At 40.6% G+C, this 21,705-nt stretch overlaps 1 protein-coding gene across 14 annotated transcripts in view; it reads left to right on the top strand.

The window, feature by feature from the left end:
• The window catches only part of NBEA (neurobeachin), an 834,265-nt gene that overhangs the window by 174,970 nt on the left and 637,590 nt on the right, over positions 1 to 21,705 (top strand). For all 14 annotated transcript variants that reach the window (XM_034758618.1, XM_034758629.1, XM_034758620.1 and 11 more), the window contains exon 7: positions 20,905 to 21,024. In XM_034758618.1, coding sequence (XP_034614509.1) covers positions 20,905 to 21,024 — 120 coding nt within the window. The remainder of the gene's footprint in view (positions 1 to 20,904; positions 21,025 to 21,705) is intronic.

The raw sequence follows: 21,705 nt of genomic DNA, 5'->3' as shown, positions 1-21,705 counted from the left end.
GCAAAGGTGTTACACACTTGGTCATCTGCATCTCCAGAGGTCTGATCTCATGATACAGCTTTCATACAGTAAATTTTGGAAAGTTGACCTGTGGAAAGATGCTGGGAAAAAAATTAGCTGCCCCTGTCCAGTAGTAATATTTTGCAGTTTTGTCCTCTTTCTTTATTGCTCTGGAGCCTCGCTTTTTGTTATGAATTTGTCAACATTTTAATATAACTAACAAATATGTTTTTATTACATAGGTTATTTAATTTCAGAATAAAAATACTGAAATTTATTTACTGAATTTATTTTGCATTTGGGGACTTTGGTGATATTAGTGCCTGTAATGAGTCTGCCTGCAGTGATGCAGATTTTTGTTGCCCTATCTGTTCCATGGAGAAACAAGCTTTCACCTTTCTCCTGTATCAGTAGAGATTTGGGATGTCTCTTATTCCTAGTAACATGAACATTTCTCTAGCACCTTCTACTGTTCATTTCCACAATATGTAATCCTGATGCGTCTATAGGGATAATGATTCTGTTGGCTTCCAGTTTTTTAACTTTCATTCTCATTTGGACTGGTTATCCAGTTGTCAGTTTGCACAACAGCTTTATATGTCTGTTACGGTAAACTTGTTTGTTTTTTGCCTTTCTTCCAAGGGTATAGGTAGTGCTGGTATATGCTTTGCTGGGATACTGAGATGTTATGTGAAGTAAAATCTTTGTTTGCTCATTAACATGCGTACCGGCAAACTCATTCCTTCTATTGCTCTGTATTTGTGATCCAAAAGGGGCAAGGAATAAATCTTTGTCAGATTTGTTTTCCTGTGTGAGTAGCTCATTTGTCTAGCCTGTTACTCTGAGGTGTATACATAAACTGGTAGGCCTTAATGGATTCCTGCCGGATCTATTGGCAGTAATCAGACTCTGTGGTGTTCTGTGTCTTGCAAATTGTAATTGCATAGATTTTAAGGCCAGAAGGGAACACTGTGGTAATCTATTCTGACCTCATGCATAACGTAGGCCATAGAACCTAACCCAATAATATCTGCATCAAGCCCATAACTTTTATTAAAATTTAGGGCTCATACACACATGGTTGGGTCGGGTGTTTCATTCTTTTTTAAATTAAAATGCCCTGCGTATACATGACACAAGTTTCTTACAAATTAACTGGCCAATTAGTGCAAATTGGCTAATCCACTTTGAAAATAGATTAAATTCAATTTGTGTGGATGCATCTATATATCAGATTAATTTTTCAGTCCTCCCACTGCCATCCCATACTACATTGCTTTACACCGGGCCATAATGTGTTTCCCTGTGTCCCCTCTACTTCTCTGGGTTGGCTGGATTTCCCCACTAGCCAGGAACCACCCCACTTGTGACGACGCACTTCTGGAGCATTACATGAGCATGGAGCCATAGAGAGGGTCAGGGATTTTCTTGTGATCTGGGGAGAGGAGACAGTTCAGTGCTGCCTTAACAGATACCATAATGTGAAGATATACTAGTGTATATCAAAGCAAATAACTAAGAGGGGTCACTCTTTGGACTTCTCACTGCTGCAACACTGGGAATAGGCAGCTGCAGAATTATGGAGAACCCCCCCCCCCACAAAGAACAGAAGCAGGACCTCTGGCAGTGCTCCAAGTACTCACCCCTACTTTGAGGATCAGATTTTTTCCAAGAAGGCCATCACACCCTGGTATGTCATGGACAGCACCGAAGGCATCAAAGAGAACACAGTCTCCTACCCTGACCAGATTTCCCGTGGAAGCCAGGATCTTTTCCCCACATGAAAACCTAAGGCAAACCCATAGAAGCAAACAATTCCCAAAACCCAGGTGGACACTCAGCATGATAGTGCTGGGAAGGAGACCTCTCCCAGTAAGTATTCTGTCCTATATTACAATAAAATTGTATGGGTAACTTCAAAAATCTTTTGTTCTGGTTGTCCAGTGGGCACCACCAGGAGTTAAGAGCCTTTGCAAACCTTTCCAGCCCTCCCTCCCCACCATGCTGTGTTCTAAAAATTGGTATCTGTGCCTGGGAATTTAAGACCTGAAGGGGATTATTCCTTGATATTTTCAGTTCCCACAGCTATTTACTTTACTGGCATCCACCCCCAACACTCCTTTCCTGTGCTCTTCATGTTCCTTTTCCCAGCTGGTTGACCACTGGACTCTCTGCCCCTGGTCAAGCTATTGCTCTGCAGACATTCTATATTTTTTTAAAAAGCCCTTGTAATGTAGGCATGTTTATTGAAATGTCAGTTACAGGAAGAAAAATGCAAAAGTGCCTCCTCTTCTCCTAAACGCTTCGCTTCACAATTTGAGCAGTACCCAGAAATTTCAGCTAGCTTAGCATTTTATGAGATATATTTCCCAAAGTGTAATACTAAAAATGAATAGAGTTCAAAAGACACTTGGGTAGCTGAAATAACTCTCAACATTAACTCCTTATGTTCAAAACAGTTACAGCAGAATCCTATTTATTTTGCTGTACACTTTGTGCAGGTTGGCAGGTGATATAAAACAGAAGTTAAGGCAAAGACAGTGCTCTATTTTGGCATGATGTTTCAAGGTAAAGCAGCCTTCTTGAGGCTTCCTGTATAGGTAGGGTTCCCCTTACAGTCATGCAGCACTTCTGAGGCAGGGCAGGGGACCATTCTGGTGAGTAACATATCTGCCTATCTTTCTGGTCTGCCCATTGCCTTTTTAACAATCTTTGTCTATTTCTTGGTGACTCATATGAGGATAACATCCTCCAATAGAAGGACTGATTGCACAGGTGCATGTGCAATTACTAGTCTTCCCCCTGCACATTCCCAGTCAACCACCCAACCTATGCAAATCTCAAATGCTACTGTTTGTCCACTCAGCCTGCTAGCCGAACATAAAACACCAGCCCTAATCCCCAAACCGTGCTGCACACCCAGCCAATCTCCACAACAACATAGGAGTAGGGTTACTATACAAAAGGCAATTAAGATGACAAATGTCTTACTATATGTAAGTTCTCCCCAGACTAGGAAGAGACTGTGAAAATAGTATTCCAAAACTGAGGCAAAAGCAACAGTTTATCAGTGAAGCCTGGAGACTTGAAATACTACGATAAATACTTGTTTGGTTTCTCAGCTTCCCCAGCTCCAGCGCCTGATTGTGCATGGCACCCAGGACTGTCACCAATTGCAAAATGCCTAGCAAATCTCCGGGGCAAGAAAAAAAAAAGACCAAAACTGAAATGTTTGGGAACTCTTGTTAGCATCCCAGAAGAGGGCTAAGAAAACAGAAGAGTGGAGGGATGTTCTCCTTGCAGAGAGACAGAAGGACTGAGAAGGTGTCATTGCTGAGAGAGAAGATGACACAGAATTGACCAGAGAAACCACTGAGAAAGATAGGGACGGGAAAAAACAGCTTCTGGACCTGATGTAAAAAATTAGTCTTTATGGAGGATGTTTTGACTCAGCTTTGCAATCAAAGCCCTTACCATGTCCTGCAGCCCATGGAGAACAATGTGTACTGGGAGCAGCAGTACCATTTCTAAAGTTCAAACAGGCACTTTCTTCCCTCCTCCACCATCTCCCAGGATGTTGAAAACAGTGAATGCTGGGAGCCCTCCTTAACTCCAACACCCACAAATGATGGTTTCTTCCCACACCATCCTATACCAGAAGGCAAAGGCAACACGCAAAAATCTCGTACCTACACATGTGTGTGACCAGTACAGCACAAACATTTGTACAAACTCAGAACTTCTAGGCATTTGTTACACATCTTCACTGTAATGTTGTATAACATTTGCTTTGTTTTATGTTGTGGTTGGAATCAATAAATGTTTGCAGTTTTGTTATATAAATGGTATTTATTATTTGCGCTATTTCAGCAGTAAAAATTATTTTCACAAAAGTTCACTAAAGTCTCATAAATCACCAGATATCCCATAAATGATAAACACCCCAAGCAGTTGCATAACATTTTAAAAACCATATAATCTTCTGTTTGAGTAAAACCGTATACAGAGTTATGAAACCATGCCACAGTGCATAATAAAATTACATTGCAGCACCACAACTCCTAGCCTCAGAAAAGGAGCACAGGGCATCCCTGACCTGTGGCCCTGATGATTTGCTGTAATTGGCAAAGGAAGCCTCATTGGTTGTTCATAGCTGCCTGAAACTCTTTGCATCTCTGCTTCCCACCTGTCAGTGAGGTGCTCTCTCTTCCTCTAACAGATGTTATGCAAAACACAGCAAGCAGTTGCGACACGAGTCTCCAGCCTCACTATGTGACAAGGTCATCTTCCTTTCAGCCTTACGAATACATACTTCACTGTCATTTTGTAGCTCCTCAGAATATAATTATAAAGATCCTTTCTGCCATCCTAAGTGTCCAGTAAAAGGCTTTATAAGGCAGGGAAGTTAAAGATAAGCGGGCTATCCCAGAATGATAGTGGGACTCACAACATCGTTATGGTACATAGAAGTCCTGAGAGCAAAAATGCCAATTTTTGTTAAATAAAACAGGTGTGAGTTTTAAAAGATGCTAGCATCATAAACCTTTTCATGCTACCTCACATTAATATTGGTGATCAACCATGCCTTGGAGCAGCATGGAGAAATACCCCTTTCTTTTTGTAAACCCTGAGGCCTGGTGGGTGGGTGGGTAGAGGGGGAGAGTGGGCACAAGGTTCCCATCAGTGGCCCCATTATAAATCAGGAACCCCAACCAGTGCAAATCCATCAATAATCTCCTGTGCATTGTCAAGCTTTCTAACTCATTCCATCAACAACTTCTTTATAGCAGCACACACCTCCATGGCAACAGCCCTGACAACTGATCTTACCAACACCAGATTGCATAGTTATTAATCAGTATCAGTTGGAGATGGTGAGCTTCCAGATGGCTATGGCCACACATTTTCCACACTGAGGGAAGGTTTCATGTTGGTGTGATGCTAGTGCAGCTTCAGGGTGAGCTCTGGATAGACCTCTATGTACATGACATGTTTCAGTCTGAAATTTTGCCTCCTTTGCTGCCCATCCAAGGACCAGCTCACTGTTCTTTCCCAATGGTCAGTGCTGGTTCCCCAAGCCCAGAAATGGCATTGAATCAAGTGAAGCTGCTCCAGAAAAATTGTATCCAGGGGTAGTTGTCCAATTTCCTCCACTTCTTCCTCTGCCAAATCTGGCTCAACAACATGGCAGCTAGCTTCCAAATTTGCCTGGGTGCATGATTACAAATGTGTGTGCATCACATAGTGTGTATTAATTGGTGCCTGGGCAGTGGCATGTAACTGAGTGAGGTCCCCCCATCCTGGCTGACAGCACAAGACAGAGGAATCATGGGAATTTTAGTTTGATCTTAAGTCCCAGAATTCTAGTGGCTTCCTGTAGGTATCCCACAATGAGCCATGAGAAAAATTCCAGAATTCGTAGAGCCCGGCAGGGGGACAAAGCACTATGGGATACCTGCCCAGAATGCTGAGTGCTTGCTTTGAAAAAAGTCAGTGCCATGTGTATGCAGTATGTGATGGATTGTCACCCCCCTGGGGTGCAGTCTGGGAGCCGTGGGAACTGCTGTGCCTCCTAACCAGTCAACTGGGTTGCTCCTTCTCACACTGCTCTGCTGGTGATTCAGCTAGCCTCTCCAGGCCCTGTTATCACCCAAAATGACAGCAGGTGGCATCAAACACCCAACTGAGATACCTGAGTGCTTTATCTAAACCACTCAAGGACAAATAGAAGACAACAGCTAATTTCCCAGCTCCTCAGCCTTGTTGGATATACACCCAGAATTATACCATCTTGCACTGCCCAGGGATCTGTGCAGTGCAAGCTCATTAATATAGATTGCTTTCCTCTTGATGTGGGAAAGATATGCACCAAGCTGAGATTTTTCCCAGATGTTTCACTTAAAGACACACTGGTTAAGATAAATCATAAAACAAGTTTATTTACTACAGAAAGATAGATTTTAAGTGATTATAAGTGATAGCAAACAAATCAAAGCAGATTATGTAACAAACAAAAACTGCAAACTAAGCCTAATATACTAAACAGAAAGGATTTGGATTAGCAATTTCTCACCCTGATTGATGATACAAGCAGTCCACCAAGTTTCCATATATAGGTTAGAAATCCTTGTAGCCTGGGACTAGCCGTCTTTGTTCCTCAAGAGTTCTCTTGTGTGGGGAGTGAGGCTAAGAGATGATATCACGCTCCACCTTGTATAGTTTTTCCATATGGCAGGAACCCTTTGTTCCAAGCTAAGTTTCCAGCCCGGTTAGTGGAAAAATACAGATACCAAAATGCAGTTCAAGGTCATGTGGTCTGGTCACATGCCTTTGCACGCTGTGCTGAGTCATAGCAGCCATTACTCATAGGCTGTGTGGAGCGTTCTCAGGAAGGCTCACCAGGTGGGGGATAAGCTTCTCCTAAGGCCCACTATTTCCTTTAATGGCCCATTACCTTGAACAGGCCCTTCACAACCAGCTGTCTAGACTGGAAGCATCTTGCCTGGTGGGTGTTACCCAGGTGTAACCACATTTGAAATACAGATACATAGTCAATATTCATAACTTCAGATATAAAAATGATACATGCACATAAATAGGATAATCATATTCAAAAATCACAATTTTTCATAGACTCCTTACATGGCACATGCATCATAACTATGTCATAATCATATGATACAACTACAATAAATATGGGGTGCTGTGTCACAGCCGGGGCACAAAGCACTATGGATACCTGCCCAGAATGCTGAGAACTTACTTTGAAAAAAGTCACTGTCATGTGTATGCACTGATTCAGAGCAATGCAGATAAAACGCGGCCATGTGGATACAATTATTTTGGAATATTTATTCTGCAACAGTTTGTGAACACAAACCTAATCCACAGGCATACACTACTCCCTCCTCCATATGTAGATAAGCCCTTAGAAAGATACCAAGTCTTGATTTAAAGATTTACAGATTTGATATAGATTAGCTTTGAAAGTACAAATCTATAGTCGCAATCAATAGTAAATTAGTTTTCTTTGAATTCAAATAAATTCTCCTTGATTTTGCCATAGTCTCTCTGGGACTTGATCTTTTTTCAGCTCTTTTGTTTGTGCTTTTTGGAAGCAATTATACATGTATTACAATCCCAGGCCAAAACAAAATCGCTTACCTTTTGATTAAGGTTTCAGTAGCAAAATGCTGTGGGTCTTAGTGGTTGTTTCTTTTCTTGTTACTGCTAGAACTGTCAGTCTTTATTTTATCAAAAAGAAGTCATCTCACTCATTTTTACCATAAATGAGCATAGTTTGTTTGGTTGTAACTCTGATCTTGCTGTAGGCCATCCTTTGAAAAATGTCAGTTTTAGTTTATGCAAAATTGGCTCTGTGTTCAGTCTGAGGTTTTACTAACTTTGAACTAGTAACAGGTGTATGTATGCCTCATTGCGTGAATATCACTTTCAGGTGATCATGTGTTCACTAACTTGCCAAGTGTATCTGGTGTGGATGATTGCTTACCAATTTTGTATTCAACAGAGATCACACTTTTCAGCCTCCTCCAGAACCTTCCTGCCCCCTGACCTCCTTACCCTGCTGCTCAGAACAGAGTGTGTTGGTATATAGGAGGTGCTGAAAAGAAAGACTTTGTCAGATAAAGTTGGTTATTTTCTAATGAGATTTTATATGCATCTTTTATTTCCCATTAATGATGTGTATATGTATGATGTGCACATGCAGTATAATATATTGGGGGAATATACCACCACCAAATACAATTACCAACTCCAGCATAAGAAATCCAAACTGTCCTTTTCAATTTGTGCCTGGATTTCTTGTTGCCTTGTTTAGAGATTTCACTCCAGGTGTGATCAGATGCTCCTCCAGCATAAAAAGTGCATGTAGACCTTCAGAAGATGCACCTATTGACAAAGCAACTGCCTAGTTAAATTGTAATTTAAAACTGGTGGATTGATGATGGGTGTTTTTAACTACTGAAATGCCAGTGTTGACTTCCCAATAGTAGGCAGTCTTATCTTCCAGTGATTCTCTTAAGGATTTACTTGTCATAGATATTTTTTGGCAAAAACTTTATTATCCTCAATCTCTGAAGAACAACTGCTTTTATTCTTTACTGAACCACACTTAAGCTATCCATGCTCAAGTTATGGGCAACATAGAACTGTTCTGTTAGACAAGTTTTCCAGAGAGAGAGATCACATTCCTCTGAAGATCTTCCTAGTTGTCTCTGGTTTTGACTAACAAAAATATTTTTTTGTCATTTTCAGATTTTTCCACTTCACTGGTAAAATGATATGAACTGTTTTAAAATTAAACATCACTAAAATTCATGAAAGCTAGCCTTTTCCAATATTAATACCTCCATTGGTTTTAATTTTATTAATGCATTTTGATACATATTACATATATAAAATATGTAAAACAGCAAGGCAAATATAAAGCATATGTAATAAAAATAGTGAACTATAAAAAGGGAGATTTTACTAAAATATAATTAGACATGTTAAAGGCCTTAGAAATATTTTTAAAAGACACAATCCAGATTGTGAACACTGATGTTCAGTATTTCTATTTAAAGATTACAAAATTTTTCAGACTAAGAATCATATCTATAAAGGACTCCCTCTTTTTTGGACACCTATATAAATAAATAATAACACTTTTAAAAAAAACCTTCATTTATAAAAATTGCTCCTGAACTTGTGATCATTTTATTTTTGAGCCACTTCCGTAATTGTTAGCCCATGACAACCTCTAACATACTGCTGCTGTACTATCCAAGAGAAACACATTACATTTGTTATAATGAAGGAATTCTGGAGCACTTATCTTTGTTTTGTGTGTGTGTTTATCTGGACTGAGTGTTTAAATTTCACTGGCACTAAGCTCATAGATACTTCTTGAACACACATCCACACACTGAAATCTTTGTTGTGTGACAAATTGAAATACCAAAAAAAAAAAAAAATCTAAGTTGAGGGTGACTGATTTGATTTTGAAAGTTTACAAGTTTATAAATAGGGTTACCATATTTCAGCAAGAAAAAAAGAGGACGGGAGGAGCCCCGCCCTAGCCCCGCCCCCGCCCCTCCCACTTCCCGCCCCCCCAGAACCCCCAACCCTCCCCCCGTTCCTTGTCCCCTGACTGCCCCCTCCTGGGACCCCTGCCCCTAACTGCCCCCCAGGACTCCACTCCCTATCTAAGCCTCCCTNCCCTGCTGCTCAGAACAGAGTGTTGGGCTCTGTGCAGCCGAGCCGGACACGTGGCTGAGCTCCCCAGCACAACAAAACCCGGTCCCTGGCCCTGCACAACAAAACCCGGTCCCTGGCCCTGCACAGTGCTGCCGGACTGGGCTGCAAGGGAGCTGCCTGCTCAGAATGCAGGGCGGATCCGGCTCCTCTACAGCTGCTCCTGAGTCCAGCCCGGGACTTCCCTGCAGCCCTCCCAGCCGCTCGCTCTGCTCTGCCGGGGGGAAATCCCGGACATTGTGAGTGCTTTACAAATTCCCCCCGGACGCTATTTTTAGCACAAAAAGGAGGACATGTCCGGGTAAATCCGGACGAATGGTAACCCTATTATAAATCATGGCCATGTGAATATAAGAAATAAAATGTGAATCATTGCAACAGTGAACTTTTTATTTAGAGAAACTTTATGCAGTAATATAATCATTAAATCTTCTATTCAGCAGTGTATTCTCATATTATAGAGTAAGCTTCTTAACTTATCCTATTCTATCTGGAGATTATAACATACAGATGTAGCATCACAGACTGATATGTCTTTTTGCACTACTTGCAGAACAATTCACTTAAAAAGCGTGACATCTTGTGGCGCTAATTATTTTTGAGAGCCTGAGAAGCCAGCTTCTGTTGCCATGCTTTCCAGAACCCAGCAATGCAGGCTGAATGAGATGAACGTAGTAGAGTGAATCCGCCTTTTTAACTTCCTTTTCTCATTTCATTTTAACTGAACAACATTTAAATTATTCAGTCACTTTCCTTGTCAATATATTTTTTTTCCTTTTAAATATCATTCTTTAACAATACTATGCATACAGGATTTTCATTCTTGGGCCTCAGCTTTGTAGTGCAAGACAAGGTCTTAAAATTATCAGCGTGTGAAACACTGGTAGGAGCAGGAACAGCTCCCATGTTCCATTCCCTCTTCCATTGCCTCAGCTCCCTCTAGGACCTTGTCAGTTATTTTCTAGCCAGAGCCTATCTAGGAACTCCCTGCAAGAGCTCTGCACTGAATGCTGACTACTGCAACTCCAGTACTTGTTTTCGAGACTCTCTTTACTTTTACTTTGACAGCTCAATTACTTTTCCTTGCTCTCCCTCTATTATGAGCTCCTCTCAAAATTATTATTGTTTGCTGTTGAGTCTCTTGCCTTATTTTTTGGAGTATTGACTGTTTTCAAATCTGTATTTCTTTAAATGTGGGCTATTAAGACAGCAACTTTCAATTAGAGAAATAGCTGTATTTCTGTATTACGGCTGTCTAGCTCTCTTGTGCAGTTTTGCTTTGTTTTAATGCTTCTCTTATTGCTCTGCTCTGTTTATTATGTTTTTTTTTCCCCAGGAAACCCGATGTTTTAAATGACCTCTCGCTCCTTGTGCTACAGCCAGAGATTAATTTGTGCTGGACTTGTCAAGGCCGAGTCCTGGCACCTCTGGGTTTGGCAATTCATAGCCCCAGCACCTCTGGGCTTTCTGCATCAGTTATGAATGTAAATAAAATTGCTTGAGCCCCAGCGCCTCTTTTCTTACAAATTTAGCACTGGCTTCAGCACAAAGTGTATATGTTATGTTTCTGGCAGTGCTGGCAGGTTGATGCTATGGTGTACGTTTAGGTGTAGTGGTAACCTGAAGCAAATTCAGAGTATCCATTAGCATATCCATAACATCTATTGCACAAACAGGTGAAGCTACGTAAAGACATGTTCACCGGATCCCAACTGCTGTATAAGTAACACGCTTAAGGTCAGGCTTCCTCCTAGAGTCTAAAAGTGCTTGAGTCTGCACTTGTGGCAGCAGAGCTACTCTTGTTAGTGCTTTTACTGCCTGTATTTCTTGACATCCGATCACCAGTGTATGCACGCTCTTAGGTCAGCCTGTTGGTATTTAGAATCCTGTCTTTATTGGACCCTCTCCCCATTTTGAATTGTCTTTTCTCATGGGACAAGAAAATTGTTCTTGGATGAATGAGAATTAGACTGTGTTTATGCTTGGATTCTTTTGGAACATTACAATTTGGGCCAGCTGCTGAAGGAGCACTTTTTTCCTGTGGCCTAATGAGCCTTTTTTGTCACCTAAGTTCTGCCTGCAGTTGACACTACCCCCTCTCCCCGAATGCATTTATGATCCATAGCAGGGGTTTTCAAACTTCATTGCACTGTGACCCCCTTCTGACAATAAAAATTACTGCATGACCCCAGAAGGGAGGACCGATGCCTGAGCCCCATTGACCCGTCTGGGGTGGGAGGGCAAAGCTGAAGCCCAAGGGCTTCAGCCCCAGGCATGGCGCCTGTATTCCGAGTCCCAACACGTAGGACTGAAACACTCAAGCTTCGGCCTCGTGTGATGGGGCTCAGGCTTCAGGCCTGGGACCCAGCACGTCTAAGCCAGCCCTGGTGACCCCATTAAAATGAGGTTCTGACCCACTTTGGGGTCCTGATCCACAATTTTAGAACTGCTGATCTATAGAACAGAGATTACTGGGCATATAAACTGTCAAAGAGTTCCCTATATACTGTGCAACTACATCATGTGAAGTAGGAGCAGCATACCCTGTTTCCCCGAAAATAAGACATCCTCCGAAAATAAGGCCTACTTACAGTTTTGCCTCTCGTTGTAATATAAGGCATCCCTCCGATAATAAGACCTCCCCGATAATAAGGCATCCACCGATAATAAGGCATTTTTCATTTCTGAAAAATAAGACATCCCCTGAAAATAAGACCTAGCGCATCTTTGGGAGCAAAAATTAATATAAGACACTGTCTTATTTTCGGGGAAACAGGGTAGCAGTTAGAGCACCCAGACAAAGGCAGACAGCCGTTTTCACTGCTTCTCTGCCCTTACAATTGAGAGCTAAGACTGTGTATGGTTTTGAATCACACCAGTCTCTTAATGCACTCTTGTAAACTATGCTCTTTGGTATGAAGAGTATCTATACGGATTGTAGTGTGGAGTGACACTAGCTCCTGAGTACCATAGTTTGAAATGGCTGTATGTTTCTCAGTTTCAATATCGGTATGGCAGTTCTCCAATGTATGTTGCTTGCTGTGCCACACCTTGAAACAGGGCCTTGATTTGTGTGACGGTGGGCCATAAGGCTTGAAAGGCCTTGGCAGAGTAGAAAATGACAAGAACTTTAATTTAGAATAGTGGTTTTTCAGCCAGTGACTGGCTCCAAGTCATCCAGTGACCCTCAGCAAAACCTAGCTAATGGTTTTGTAGTGGCATCCCTCCCCTCCAGTGACAATCCATTCACTGGTAACCAACACCTTGTCTTTGTTCAAAAGTTACACTACTGCACCTCCACTCCCAGTGCAAGTCTGTTGGTCTCTTAGCCAATTTCCTGATGCCATTCCACAACTACAATAGGGGGATGGACCTGCCAGGAACTTCATGGGGTGGTACCACTCTTTGTCCACCCTTGCCTCTAGCCATTCATTGTTTTTGGGTGCAGGTCATATGCCATCTCACATTAGAAATAGAAAAGATCTGGCAGGTTGTTTATTCATTCTCCCTATGAGTGTTGCATTCTCTCGTATCTTGTACTTCTATTAGAATTTTGCCCTGTCTAGGTTAAAGTATGCCAAGTGTTTGGGCTCCCAATGCTTCCTTTGGGAAATTATTCTACAGAGTAGTAGATTTCTCTACTGTCATTCAGTCTAAAATTTTCCTTTCTTAACTTTAATCCGAGGCTCCTGGTTATACCCTCTCTCATGCTAATTCCTCTTCTTCCTTAGTGTTTCTATCCCTTAAATATTTGTAGATGGTTATCATCTCTCTCCTTTTTAAACTACTGGGGCTCTAATTAGGCTGGTATTGTGGTGTGGGGTGGTTGGTTTTTTTTAGGCTGCCATCAGATTCTCAAGCATCTTGATTTTAATTTATTTTAGTAAATCTTTCTCTTATGGATGTAAAGAAGAACACTGTAAAAGTGTAAACTGAATGCAAACAGATTCAGTGGTGCCTGAGTCTGCAAAGAGCCTGACAGTAATTTTAAGAAGTGTAAACTACAGTTTACACCTGAAAGGGATATTGGCTCAAATTTTCAGTTAGAATAATTTAAATGCCAATTATTTTCCTGCCCATAACCATTGCTCTGCTGATTACAGCATATAGAAAAGGAGAGAGATGATAATATTTTAAATATCTGTTCAACCCTACTGTGACTACAGTTTCATTTTGGTGCCACAGATGAGCAGCATTTGGGAGATTACCAGACATTTTTATCCTTAACTAACCTGTGAAGCCAATAGGACAGAATGGATGATGGAAGCCTGAAAGGACATTTGAGACACTATCAAGTGGAATCGAGTCTAGCAGAGCCTGGTGGGGCATGTAAGCTTCCCCATTGAACAGCAAGGCCTGGTCTGTATATATGGTGGACTCCTACCTGTATTGGAGGCTGTCTGCAGATGCAGGAAGGCCATCATTGCATGAGTTACACTTGATTCACATTTTCAAGCTTTTCTTTATAAAAAACATACTTCTAGCTCTCATGTTTAAGTAAACAACTGACTGACATCACATGACTCTGTTACTTTTATTGATATGTTAAGCTTTACGTGTAGTCACAAGAACAGGAATAGAAAATACTACATACAATAGAACCTCAAAGATATGAACACCAGAGTTATAGGTCAACTGGACACCAAGTGAAACTGGAAGTAAGCAATCAGGCAGCAGGAGAGACACCCCCCCCCCCCCAAAAAAAAAAGAAAATACTGTACCTGTATTGCATCTTAAAGGTTGGCACATTTGGGATGCCCCACCTGCAGGGCAGCCATTTACAGCAAGACACTGGGGCTGCCAGCCCAAGGCAGCTGGAGCCAGCCAGCACAGCAGGAGCGGTGCTGGGGTCTGCACTGCTTTCACCCCTCACACTGTGCTTTTACCCCCTCCTGCTGCTGGGAGGGAGATGCACTGTTTTTACCCCCGACACGCGCGTGCACACACACACACACACCTACCTACCTACCTACCTACCTCTCTGCCTCTGCCGGGAGCAGGGAAGCTTGCAAACCAATGCCATGGCTGAGTAGGGAGCAGAAGCCAGGCCTGGCTTGTCAGCCGTTGGATCTGGAGCCCGAACTGTGCTTTGTTCAGACTTGCGAATGTTTCAGAGTTGCATACAACCTCCATTCCCAAGGAATGTCCATAACTCTGAGGTTCTACTGTATATGCAATGTGGCTTAATTAATTTAGCTCTTGGAACCAAAGAGGATGGATTTAGACTGTTCTCATTGGTACCAGATGACAGAACAAGGAGTATTGGTCTCAAGTTGCAGTCTATGATTCTATGAACCCTTACGACTGCTTTTCTTGAGGTATAAGATTAACTGTGTAATACTATTTTGTATTAAATATAACTCTTTATGCTAAAGTTCTTGAAAGAAAAGTTCTTTAAAAGAAAAAATGTCCATGCTCAATAATGTTAACATTTAAATTGTCCCTACTGGAGTTTGAGTTTGCATACATACTTTTCTTAGACAGAGAAGGGGAGCAGTGCTGCTGTTGTACGACCGGGAGATGTTTTTCTGCAAATTGTGGTGGTTCCTTGTGAGCCCATAGTCTTAGTGTGATGGCTGTATCTTCACAACAGAAAAAGTTAGAACGTATATTTTAAATGAAAGCTTTGTTTTGAAGCTATAATAGAATGCAATAAAATTTTTGGGGACACTCGCCGAATTACAGGGTTTACTGGTTTTGATTTTTTTATTATGCGTTTGTAATTTTATCCTGTTCCTGATTTTAAGGTAGCGTGGTCAAAACATTTTGCACTCTGTTTCAGACATTTTCAATTTCCCTCACGCAGATTGTCCTAACAATATTCCCCAACCCTGCAGAACTCTGCTCAGGTAGAGTAGGAGTCTCTGAGTGGGTCTACAAAGCTATGTTGAAACAATAACTGGTGTGAAGTCACAGAGGGGCAATTCTAATTAGTCTGCTAAATGTTAACAGATGTCCACTGATGTGTGCTTAGTTTTCACTTTAAATATAACTTATTTAAAATCTTTCTCTCTCATGCAAGGAAATAAATTGCACTAATCCTCACTGAGGACTTATTTTTGTTGTAAAGAGGGGGGGAAAAAAACAACAAAATCAGCCTGTGGTTAGAATTTTGTTTGGAGTGTTTTTTTTTTCTTTCCTTGCCAAAATGAATATCCACTGAATACATTTTGCTTAAACTTTTTTTTTTTTAATTAACAAAATCACCTTTGAGCAGAGCAAGAGAGAGAATGGAAAACTTGTTTGCAATTTTTTTTTATAAACTCAAGTGATTTTAATACATACAGTTGCACAATCTTTTCCATAGCAGGAGTTATCACCACTCACTCTAGAATCCACAATGGCTGCTCTGTGGTACTTGATCTATTTAATTTATTATATGTCTACATTTGCTGCTCTAGTGGAATATTAGTGCTTCCAATAGATGTATGAGAAAAATGGTTAAAGGTGGCCCGTAAATAGGATTACTAAAATTCCATCAATTTTAGGATTATATATCAAACACTTCAGTTGGCAAGTGTAAACAGGGCATACAGCATGTAATTGATTTTAAACTTAATATTTCTTCATTTCCAAATAATCCTTTTTCATTCAAAAGAATTCAGTTGTGACATACAAACTATATGTTCAAGAATCAGGACACCTACCACTTACAGGCATCCATGTACGAGGGAGGAAAGAATTTAACAGTGCACAGCAACATTACAATTTAGAACAGAAAGTGAATGATGATTTTATATTAAAAAGAAAGAAACTTTCTAGTTTCAACTGTAGGGGGGAATTAAGCTATGACGAAGGTTATTATCCAAGTTGAAAATTGGCCAGGATGCGTAGCATTTATTATCCCATCTCTTATATACAGTGCCATTGGATGTTTAATGATCACAATTGATCAGGCCTGCACATTTATATTTTATTGAAAAGCCTGTACTACTTAACTCATTAAGATAAATGTGAAATAATCCAAACTTTTCTCTGCAGCCTGAAGGGGGCAAGTTTTTTTTCATGTTTATTCCTTTTTTTGGGTTGTTTTTTGTTTACTTCAAGAACTAAAAAGCGTAAAGAACAATATGGAAACTGCTGCCTGTGAAATTTTAGACTGTATCCATGAGGGCTAGCTTATGGAGCGTGAGAAACCTAGGACTGAATTTTTTCATACACTTCTACCCTGATATAACGCTGTCCTTGGGAGCAAAAAAATCTTACCGCGTTATAGGTGAAACCGCGTTATATCAAACTTGCTTTGATCTGTCGGAGCGTGCAGCCCCGCCCCCCCGGAGCGCTGCTTTACCGCATTATATCCGAATTTGTGTTATATCGGGTCGCGTTATATCGGGGTAGAGGTGTACTTAGAAGCATCAAGAAAAAAGCTTAGACAAAACTTTCACCACTCAAACAAGACTTTAAGATATAGGTAAATTAGACACGTGTTAGGCACATTCAAATTAGACAACTTCTGCAAGTCCTCCTTGAAACACATTCAGAAACTTATGACATCTTAAAATTATTTTATTTGTTTTTGTATGACCAGAAATTCATTATTATGAACATCTTGCAAACAATTAGTGATCATCATTCATTACAGTTTGTAGTTATGTGGACATGGAGGCAGAGGTGAGACTTTTAATGAAGAGTAACCCTTCAGTCAGTTAAGCATTGTTTTATAGTTTGAGAAAGAATTCTATCTAAATCTCCTATTTGGGAAAGGATGTTTAACTACAACAAAGGGGATAGGGATGTGGGGAGACAGGTCACACTTCACCCATGAAGCTTCCGCCCTCCTCCCCCATTGACTTAGAGAAAGTAGGACTTAATAAAAGCCACTTGTTGAGTTCAAATGGATATAAAAGGGGAGGCTGCATGGGGAACAATTTTTTCTCAGTGTATTTTTTTAATGTCAATATTATCAACTAGCTTCTGGACTTTTAAAATTAACTATACTCAAATCATTTACTTCATAGTATGTATACTATTCTGGCACTTGGATGCCATATAAGCATCTTATAAATGGATTAAATTAGAATACTTTTTCTGGATTGTAGATATTTACTGTAGTTATTGGTCTGTGGCCAAGTCTGAAAAAGACCCTAATTTAAATGATCGTAAGGAAATTTGGCAGAGGCTTAGAGATGCAATTAGACCAGACACATTGGAATTACTTATGTAGGATATTAAAAGGTTATCTTTAGAGTTGAGACACTGACTCACTCAGGGGAAAGTCATCCACTGGATATTCTGTAAATCAAAAGGTTAGCAGTTGGTGTGAAGATCCACTGAAAACCATGAAATCGGGTCAACCTAGAAAAGCCCATATTGCATGGGTACATAATGTAATTGTTCTGAAGTCTGTCCAGTAATAAAATTTTCTTCATTAGCTTTCTACTAATATTTTCAGCTTTATCATTCTAGGTCACTTTTTAAGGGTGGATCTAAAAAAAATGACCATGTTTCTCCATATTGAGCAAGTATCATAAAATAGTTTTTCAAGTTTTTACTAGAAAGGAAGTAAACTTTGAGTTGGCTGGAATTAGAAAAAACTGCATGTCTACATCAGCAGAGAGAATCTTGGATGGTCATATCCTCAAGAATAGGAACATTTAAGGAACCTTTCAGTTTAGGGTTTGTCTTCATTACAGTGCTAGCCTGAGGTATAACATAAATGTTGCCTCTAACCTGATTCCTGTCCGCACATCAAAACCTCTGGTTAAGGTGCTGCTTTAACCTTGAGCTAGCTGGCCTGTCAGAAGGTGTTGGTTGAAGTTCAAGTGCTATTGATGCTTAGGCTAGTTGTGAAGTGGGGATACAACTACTTTGTGCTGCTAATCCAATAGTGTGCAGCTTGAGTGCTTTGCAGTGTGACCATTCTCACTTTAACTAAGCTAATTCAAGAGGAGTTAGCTCAAGTGTAGATAACTAGAGTTAACTCTTCAATGAAGATATGCCCTTAGATACAGGCAAACCTCAAATATATGACCACCAGAGTTCTGGACTTACCGGTCAACTGGACACCCTCTGAACCAGAAGTAATCGGGTAGCAGTGGAGATGCACGCACATCCACACCCACACACATGCATGCAAATACTTTACTGCCTTGGAGATTTAACCCTGGGGCTCAGGGCTTCAGCTGGGGGGAAGGGAGGGTTAGGACTGCAGCCTTAGGGTGAAGAGGTGAGGGGGTGTCAGGGCTTCTGACTCTTGGGAGCACCAGGGCGCAGGGCTTTAGATCTGGAGGGAGCGCTGGCGCTTGGGGATTCAGCCCTGTGGCTCTGCTGTTCCCAGCTTCTCAGCCCCGTGGGGAGCTCGGGGCTTTAGCTATGACGGGAACACTGGTTTCAACCAAGTGCTCCCTCCCGTAGCTGAAGCCCTGAGCCCCGCACCCCCACCCCACCCCAGATCAAAAGCCCTGAGCCCTGACCCCCACGTGCGGTTGCAGCCCCAACCGCCTCTCCCCAGTGGCTGAAGTCCATAATGTCTCGTTCGGAGTTGTGGACATTTCGGGGTTACGGACAACCTCCATTCCTGAGGTGTCTGTGACTCTGAGGTTCTGCTGTACTAACAATAGTCATTCTGCCCTTGACAAGTTTTTATTCATTCTGAAGCCTTTTGCTAGCCAGGCTAAATCTCATGGGATACAGATCTTATTTTTAGGTTCTTACCGAATTCATGGCCATGAAAAACATGTCACAGACAGTGAAATGAGACCTCCCCTGTGAAATCTAGCTGTTGGAGGGGTGGGGGAGGGGCAGTGCTGGGGGTGTCAGCCAGGGTCTCCTTTGTTTCACTGGGCTCCAGCTGCTATCTGCTAGGCTGGGGAGGGATGGGACTTCCTCTTCTCCTGCACGGCTGCTCTTGGGGGGAAATCAGACCCACCTCTGGGTACCTCCCTGGCTGCAGGAAGCTCTGTGGCTGCTACAAGCTCTGAAGGCTCCCAGCAGCACAGGGGAGATCAGACCCACCTTCACCTCTGGAAATCTCCCCCAGATTCAGGAAGCTCTGCAGCTCTGAAGGCAGTACAAAAGTGAGGGTGGTAATCCCCCAACCTCCTTACATTAGTTTTGTGACCCCCCCATGAACCCCTTTTGGGTCAGGACTCCCAGGGTTACAACACTGAAATTTCAGATGTAAACGTCTGAAAATGTGAAATTGATCAAAATGGACTGCGAATTTGGGCCCCACTTATTTTCATGTGGATCTAAGGGATACAGTGCTTAAACGTTCCTCTAGCATACCATTTTACTCATAAAAGGTAGTGTGGAGGATTATCCCTGAACAAGAGCTATCAGCGAAGACAAGTAATCTTGATAGTTAGCACCCGTAAGCTCAATCAATGGCACTTGATAGAAATTCGAAGTATTGTTCTAAATAAGATGGGGTCATTTAATACAGTAGTGGAAGATTTGTTCCGGAAACACCAGTATCCTGGCACTAATACTGTGTATGAAGTGACCTGATAAAGGGTAAAAAAAAACCCTTCCTTCACAGCTAGTGCTGAACCATTTGTAGGCACCCCACACTAGGTGAAGTTAAAGCCAACGTTTGCAAAATAAGCAGTAATTTTACCAAAAAAACCCAATAACTACTTCAGTATGGATTGACCTTTGGTATCACACAACTGCTTGATCTCTCTTCTAGTGAATGCTTACCTATTTAGTGAATACATTTTTAATCTAGGTCAATCTGGAAAAGACATGTAATACTTCCCAAAACATGGAATGTTACTTTCAAGACAGGCCAACTCTAACCAATTGACTGTTATCTGTATCTGCATTGTTAAAACAAATAAGCAAACAAAAAAGTTGACTAGGTGATGAGTTGAGTTGAAGCTTTAAATTCTATTCCAGATGTCTGGTTTTATGTTTATTCTGAAGGACAGATTTAGATGATTTTTAAATGTGTATACTAAAACTTGTTTACCATGGACACTCAGGTATGAGTTGCTGAGTAACTTCTGTAGTTGTTCCTCCTTTAGGCTGACAGATATAAAAAAATAATTGTTAATGGATAATTATCATTGAATGGTGGGCTGTTTCCAGTAATGCTCCACAGAGATTGGTTCTAGTTACAGTGCTATTCAATATTTTCTTCGGTGATCTGGAAGATAAAATCACTTCTGATAAAAAAATTAGTAGATGACTACACACATATTGGCCAAGTGGTTAGTAATTCTGAGAACAGGGTAGTCACACAGAGTAATCCGGATCACCTGCTGGGTGGGGCCAATTCAAACAGAATATGTTTTAATACAATATTCAACATGATATGCTTTATTATTAAATGGTCTTTAGACGTGCAGATCTTATAAAATAAAAGGCTATTATAGCTAAGTTTAAAACTTAATTTTCTTTATCTGAACCTCCTTGTTCATGTTTTATGTGCAGAACAAAAGTTAGTTAATTGTACTTTAAAAAAAACACATCTATCTAGTGATTATATGTTGAATTTTTGGACCTGATTCTGCAAAGAGATCCCAGTGGGCAAGTACTTAAGCCCATGTGAAGTCTTACTGATTTAAAATGACTCTTTGGGGATGCAAGGATTCCTACTCCTACATTACTTTACAGGATTAGAGTCAAACATGATATATTGATTGTTAGCATTTAATAATAATGCTGTATAACATTAATATCTTTTCAAATTATTTTTAGTGGTACATGATCAGCATTGTGCACATCTACAATCGTTGGAGAAACAGTGAAATTCGGTGTTACGTTAATGGTCAACTGGTATCCTATGGTGATATGGCGTGGCATGTTAACACAAACGATGTAAGAGAATTTTCTTTCCTTTTCTTTAGTTACTGTTTTCTATCCTGTTAAGTGCATGCATAGAACCATAATTCATTTGTACATTCCTATTTGGTTAAAAAATAGAATTGTATAAATAACAGGCACGTTTATTTCCTTAAAATGTTTTTTTTTTTATTTTTTAAAAAGAAAAAAATCAAGAATTGGGTTTATACTCGAATTATTCCTTTTTTAGTTCTATATTTTAACAGAAATCAGGTCTCTGGGGTTAGATTTATTTCTTATCTTCATTAGCATATAAGCTCTTATGTTGAGACTATTTTGTAGAGATATTAATATGAAATTCACAAACTTCAATGTGTTTTCAGATTATAGAAAATATTTTAATGTACTATAATATATACAGACCCTGGATAACACAATGGATTGGAAATTATCTTTTTTACCTGTGGGACATTAATTTTATAATATAGTTTTTTCCTGAAATAGCTAAAATTCAATCTAAACATTATAGCTGAGTAACAGAAAATCTTGAGTCTAATTCAGCCAAGTTACCACACACGTCTCATAATAAAAATTAGTTGACTTGTGTTGTATATCTGGAGTTCTTGTACTGTGTTCAGACTGAAATGTTTTTAATAAATTTTAAAGATTAAATATCCCCAGTTGAGAGGTGGAAAACGGAGGCAAAGAGAAATTAAA

Source organism: Trachemys scripta, chromosome 1 (genome assembly GCF_013100865.1).
Source record: "Trachemys scripta elegans isolate TJP31775 chromosome 1, CAS_Tse_1.0, whole genome shotgun sequence".
NCBI classification, from domain to species: domain Eukaryota; kingdom Metazoa; phylum Chordata; order Testudines; family Emydidae; genus Trachemys; species Trachemys scripta.
Note: the sequence above shows the minus strand (reverse complement) of the source record. Positions and strands in the feature narration are given on the sequence as shown.